Genomic DNA, 6,577 nt, shown 5'->3' with positions numbered 1-6,577 from the left:
ATCTGTTTAAATTGTGGGCACTTGTGCTGGATTCATAATCGGGGTTCTATCCATTGTTGGAAAAATAGAAGTGTACCCAGATGAAAAATACGAATAAAAATCATAATTTTACTTACCAAAGTAACCTATGAAGTAATGTCAAAGTGGAAAGTGATGTAGTAAACAAAATTTGACCTAAGAAATTGGTCAGGTCGCAGCAGTAGCGTTGTACCAACAATAACAACAACAACAACAAATGGTCGACAAGAAGAAGATGAATAAAGCAGCAAAAACAGAAACAATTAACAACAAAAATCGCTAAGAGAGAGAAAACAACAATAGATGAGAAGAGAGAGAAATATGCCTTTTTTCCCTCCGTTTTTCGTTATTTTAGGTATACATTGAGGTCAAAGTATAAATTTAAAAACTTGTGGGTTATTTTAAAACTTTTTCAACTTTCTTAATACATAATAAAGTAATTGTCACAACTAATAATTAAGACTTGTGTCACCTACATCTCATTTTAAAACTCTTTTGTCACCTGTGACCCAAACCCCCAAGAAACTAGGACATAAATTATACTTTACTTTTCATTTTTATCCTTTTAGATATTGTTATACCCTCTTGAAAGTTCAGTTACATTAAAATAAAGTCAATTAAGTCTACTGAAATTCATAACATAGAAAGTGCATGTAAATGAAGGATACAATTGAAAGAAATTTTCAACATATCTCTTGAATAATAAATATTTCACTTCTTTTGTATATTAAAACGAAATTGGCCGAGTATATGAATTTTGCCCAACATTTCAAGATGGATGTATTTCTTACTATCATATTAAAGTGATAGGAAGGAATGGAAAGATAGGAAGCTTAGAGAGCTAATGGAAAGAAATGCGTAAGAAATAGCAGATCCGTGACTAGGGGCAAGATACAGACTTTAGGGCGTTAAGTCATTTATTATACATAATTTTATCTTGCATAAGGAGTTCAGGGGTATCTCGGGCCTTGATAGTTCGGGATACCCGTCGCGACCAGGGCCCGGCTCGGGTCATGACATGAAAGATGTTGTCAGATGTTGATGATGAAGCTGTTTGGCACAGGCTTACTATGACGTTTATTATACGCAATCTTATCTTGCATTTCTATCTGAGACTGTTTTCAAAACTTGAACTTGTTTGTGCATGCAAACCATGCATATCAGATTACACAAAATTGCCATGCTCAACAGACAGAAATTGAAGTGAATAAATTTTGTAAACATCGTAGGACACAAAAATCTTTGCTAATTCACCTCCTCCCTCTTCTTCCCAAACAGTTCCAGATGTGGCCAATCATATTGACCTTTGTCAAACATCACCAGAAATACCTTGAATCTAACTCAACCTCTTGTCTTGTTATCTTAACGAGTAAATTATTCTTCTTCGTCAGGATCGAAGTCTCTGAACATTACACTGATGAAATGTTCAGCAGTAGTACTCCTAGCCATCTTCCTCACCAACTCAACATGCAGTCTAGCAATATCAGTAGCCACAGACATAACATAAGCATCACCACCAGCAGTCACAAAATTTGTCAGAGTTCCCTGTTGACGACTAAAATTTGATTTGACCAACACCGCAGCTGCAAACAATGTCGGGAATTTATTTCTAGACAGACACATCTGATCTTTCTCCGGTTGAAGATACCTAAAAAACTGAGGATGTGAACATCTAGTAACGGCTTTAGAAACTCCTTCAATATAACAAAAGTATTGAGCAGGAGAAGTTATAGTACAAGAACAGTGGAGGAAAATAAAACAGCCGAAAGCTTTTTCTTGAATAGAAAATATGGCGACTGAAATTACAAGGAAAAACAGAACAACTTTACACTCCTACTACAAATATAACTCCTAACTTTAACTTTTATTCCACCTACCTACTCCTAAAAATACTAACTTCCGGGCCACTTTATAAGGTGAACAAACCTCACCTAGTTATTAATTTGACCTGGTAAATGCAGTAAATTAAATAATACAGTAAGTTTCACTAATTTGTTACATTCAAGACTCTAGAATCAAGCAAAACGGGTGATTTGCTCATGATGAAAACTTCATAACAAAAATTGAAACTAAGCATTTCATTCCACGACAAAATCAGTGCAAGACAACTGCACATACTTCCAAAGGAGGTGTTCTTGCTCATGTGTGCCAAAATTAGATGAATCAGAAGAGGAAAGCTAGAGCCAAATTTGGACCTCACAATCCGAGCCAGGGTCTGGTCAAAAGGAACTTTAACAACATCTCCAGCAAGGGCAAAACCTATTTCAGCTGCAATTGCTTTAACTCTTTTACCCATATAATTCTGAAAGTTGGCCTCATTAGAATTCTTAAAGATACTCAGAACAAGGCAGCCATATATGATAAACATCCATTCCATAGACTGAGTTCGAACTCGTTCCCAATCTACCGGGTGAAAAATGTTGTTTGCATCTCTGGGTAGATTTAGAATGATAGGCTTTTAAGATCTATATTCAAGAAAACTAGTAATGACTCCGTCCAGCTCAGGAGTAAGACTAACAAACATAGAGCAAACAAAGGCAACCATTTGATCTTCAGTCGTTGCTGCAGACACCTTTTGATATGCGGCCGAAAACACTTTGTTCCTTCTCACATCTAATTCAACAGCGTCATTAAGAATATCTTCTGCCTTATACATGTACGGTGTGAACCAGCATCCACGCGTGACAGGTTGAATGGCAGCTGAATACGAAGCTTCAGCATGATATTTTGCTTTAAAGCCTTGAAGAAATGCTTTAGGCCGAGGTGCACTGTACTGACTACTTCTGTCTAAAGCTTGCCTGCGTTCTCTATAAACCTCATCGTCTAACTCAGCTTCTTCCCTTGTTCTTACGACACCTATTAGCATGTCCCGTGCCATTCTTAATACATTTGATGGGCCTGCATCATAGTTGTTACCACCAACGCTCTGTTGCTCTCCTTGACTTTGATGTTGTTCGTTAATTAAAACCATGGTTCTTGGAATGTTGAACGATGATATATATGTGAACACTCAAGCCCTACGAACACTCATAATAGTAATAATTTTTTGCCCTATGAAATGTAGTTGTTATAATTTGAGGATGGAAGAAGTTATGTTATGTACATATAGAGTTTGAGGAGTAACAAAGATGTTTCATCTTCCAAGTGATTGTTCAGTTTTCCTAGCCTTTTCAACTTCTTCAACCATTGATATTTGGTTTATTAATCTCAAAAATAGGAATCTCACTTTTCGTTTCACTCAAATCTTAACTAACCACCTTTTATTGTGCATATACTACCAACTTGTTCTTTATTCGAGAGAGGATTAATTATTCTTCTTCAACTTAATCCTGAGTATTAATTATAAGTACCTTCTTATGCAAATCATCCAAAGTTGGGCATAGATGCAAGTTGGCACCAAGTTAAACGTCAAGTCTGTATATATTATGCTAAGTACAACAACTAAATAATCTTTAATCTCAATGTTGTATGTATTCCTTCTGTTTGGATTTATGTGTCATATATTTTCTTTGTGGAATCATATTGATAATTGACGATATATTATGAACCTTGATATATAAGAAAATCGATTCTTGTTTACTAATCACACATTGTCTAATTAAATACGCTTATCATAGCTAATTGTAGGTTTGCAACGAAGCTGCTCATTTGCGCGAAGGCAGAGTCATTCGTGCATTCAAAATCTTCACATCTGTACCAACCCCGTCCCAAGTGAGACAAAGATGGTTTAGGCGCGAGCTTCTTCTCCCGACTAACAAAGAAATCTTAAGAAAATAGCCGACTTGTTTCTCGAGAAGATAAATGAAGCGCCATTATGTCATAGAAGAAGCTTGCGCCATTTCAACAAAAAAGGACAACCCAATGCACTAAAGCTCCCGCTATGCGCAGAGACTGGGGAAAGAGCCCCACCACAAGGGTGTATTGTACGCAGCCTTAGCTTGCGGCGCCATTTCAACAATAGTGCATTAATTCAATACCTAACGCATACAAAAAGTAAATTCATTGAACTTCTCTTAGACTCTAGATAGATAAATCCTCTAATTAATGCATAAAGCTAAACATGAAGAAGTCAACAAATTTTTAGAAGCAAAAAAGAAATCCACTAGTGCACAATTAATTATTCTCCAACTTCATAGCCTAGTTCTAGGACCACTTAATATTCATCTATTAATAGACTATTTATTATCAAAGTAAACATGTCTTTGAATAGCACACAAACACCAGCAAATCTAAACAACTAGAGTATATGAATGTCAAATTAGTTAAAGCTCAGAGGCTACACTTTTCCAATTCATCCCAAAAGTCTTTACTAGTTATTTAGTATGATGATGATATGATACGAGCTTAACTGAAGAAACACGGATTCATATAGTTGATCCTTTATGTGTTTGGGACCGAGGCATAGTTGTAAACGTCTTTACCAGAGTTGGCTGTTTGGCCATTTTCGTAAATGCTAGTTATGCTTGCCATCTTACTACTCAGCTCGTTCATAAAATAGCGATAACTGGCTTTCAATCTTCTCTACCACAACGTTATAAGCTTCCTGTATTAACACAATATACTTGCTTTCATATATTCGTAAGTAAAATGGAGCCGTGGAAAGACCTGAGCGGGAAAGTAGTGATGGTGACAGGAGCGTCGTCTGGAATAGGGCGAGAGTTTTGTCTCGACTTGACCAAAGCTGGTTGCAGGATCATTGCTGCTGCTCGTCGTATTGACAGGCTGAAATCTCTCTGCAACCACATTAATTCAGAGGGTCTCCAGCGAGCATTCTTCCTCGAGCTTGATGTCACGTCCAATGGTGTTATTATTGAGGCTGCTGTACAAAGAGCTTGGGATGCCTTTGGACGTATCGATGTCTTGATTAACAATGCTGGCCTTAGAGGTAATCTTCATACAGTTTGAATCTTGTCTGCAGTTGAGATGTCACACACTTTCGAGGACCACTTTTGTATCTTGTCTGCAGTTCAAACTTCAGGCGCAACCGTTTGAATTTTAGACTAATAAAGTTCAATTTCAGCTTGAAGTTCGAAATGTTGCACCCAAACTTCATACTAATTTTATTGGTTATTTATTATCGTATACATATGTACAGGTAGTGTGAGCTCTTCACTAGAATTGTCAGCGGAGGATTGGGAACATACCTTTAAGACGAATCTCAGAGGGGCATGGTTGGTGTCCAAATATGTCTGTAGACGCATGCGCGATGCTAAACAGGCAGGAGGATCAGTTATTAATATCTCTTCAGTTTCTGGTCTGAATCGGGTACTAGTACCCGGGGGTCTTGCTTACGCTTCTTCAAAGGCGGCTCTTGACATGCTCACTAAGGTACGTACCGTACCAGCTAGTGTCGTAAAACCTGCTTGGGCTTGTAGTATTGATACATTATCTAACTGTTCGTTTACTTTCTCTCCGTTATTCATATAATGACAGATGATGGCACTTGAATTGGGAGTATACAATATTCGAGTGAACTCAATAGCACCAGGAATATTCAAATCTGAGATAACAGAAAGTCTTATACAAAAGAAAGGGTTCAATATTGTTCTTTTGAAAACCGTTCCTCTGAGAGGTATTGGAACGACAGATCCGGCTTTAACATCACTTGTCAGGTACTTAATCCATGATTCATCAGAATATGTATCCGGCAATATTTTCATTGCTGATACCGGAGGTACCTTACCAGGTGTCCCGATTTTCTCATCACTCTAGAACAAAGCCGAATTAAGGATTTTTTCTTAAAATAGTAACGTCAAATTAATATACAATAATAGTATATTGAGTTGTTCATTAGGATCATTCAATGTACACCTAAACTTTTTTTGTAATTCTAACTACCTTTCTACGCTTGGCTACTCGATAGTCTCAACTCTCCCTCTTGTATGTTTGATGCGGCAAAGAGCGAAGAAAACTAAAAAAATTAAGCTTTTAGGTGATTTTTTCATATATCTAATTGTGTATTTTTGTTTTATTCTTCTTAATAACAATGCATATTTTACTCAAAAACTGTATTCCTTTTTGTTTCCTCTTTAAATGCAATGGCTATTGTGTATATTGTTATCTGTGGAATGCACAAAACAAAATGTGTAAGGCGCTAAAACAATGTCGCAATGGTGCAACTTCGAATTACAAGCAGAAACATCAGCTGTCACACCCTAGTTGTGAGCGACACCCAGTGTCGCTGACAAGCATGAATAGACCATAACATTGTTCAAAACACAAGAGATTAGAGAGTAAAGGAGACAAGAGCCATATCTCTACGTGAACCACAATGACATAGTGATCAACATATATGCAACTTTGCAAGTCATCGAATTAACATGAAACAACTTTGTGGCATCTCAAAACTTGGATAATGCAGCTTTCACCTATAGGATATAGAGCTTTGTAAAATAGTAGAGAGACTGAAACAGATGCAGTTGAGAAACAAGATTTTACTTTGAGTGTTTGACAAACAAACTCTGATCAATTGTCTGAAAACTTGTCGAGTGATTGTCATAGACAAAGTAAGAGAAGACGCGCTGCATTAGATGGAACCAACAATTACCTTAACTTAATT

General features: G+C 36.9%; 2 protein-coding genes across 2 annotated transcripts in view; one reads left to right on the top strand and one right to left on the bottom strand.

The window, feature by feature from the left end:
• The window catches only part of LOC107848764 (inactive protein RESTRICTED TEV MOVEMENT 1-like), a 23,154-nt gene extending 21,819 nt beyond the window's left edge, over window positions 1-1,335 (bottom strand). Inside the window, exon 1 of the mRNA XM_016693506.2 lies at window positions 1,273-1,335. Coding sequence (XP_016548992.2) covers window positions 1,273-1,335 — 63 coding nt within the window. The remainder of the gene's footprint in view (window positions 1-1,272) is intronic.
• A 3,270-nt stretch (window positions 1,336-4,605) lies between these two features.
• On the top strand, window positions 4,606-5,739 carry LOC107850007 (3-oxoacyl-[acyl-carrier-protein] reductase FabG-like). The gene is made up of 3 exons (XM_016694501.2): window positions 4,606-4,903; window positions 5,114-5,346; window positions 5,452-5,739. Exons 1-3 carry the CDS (start codon window positions 4,606-4,608, stop codon window positions 5,728-5,730), a joined length of 810 nt encoding a protein of 269 aa, XP_016549987.1. The 3' UTR covers window positions 5,731-5,739.
• The last annotated feature ends 838 nt before the right edge of the window (window positions 5,740-6,577 follow it).

Source organism: Capsicum annuum, chromosome 12 (assembly GCF_002878395.1).
Source record: "Capsicum annuum cultivar UCD-10X-F1 chromosome 12, UCD10Xv1.1, whole genome shotgun sequence".
Classification (NCBI taxonomy): domain Eukaryota; kingdom Viridiplantae; phylum Streptophyta; class Magnoliopsida; order Solanales; family Solanaceae; genus Capsicum; species Capsicum annuum.
Note: the sequence above shows the minus strand (reverse complement) of the source record. Positions and strands in the feature narration are given on the sequence as shown.

Coding starts and splice junctions, on each gene's coding strand:
- LOC107850007 (XM_016694501.2), top strand. CDS start 4,606: ATGGAGCCGTGGAAAGACCTGAGCGGGAAAGTAGTGATGGTGACAGGA. Junction 4,904..5,113: donor TAACAATGCTGGCCTTAGAG/GTAATCTTCATA, acceptor ACATATGTACAG/GTAGTGTGAGCTCTTCACTA. Junction 5,347..5,451: donor CTCTTGACATGCTCACTAAG/GTACGTACCGTA, acceptor ATATAATGACAG/ATGATGGCACTTGAATTGGG.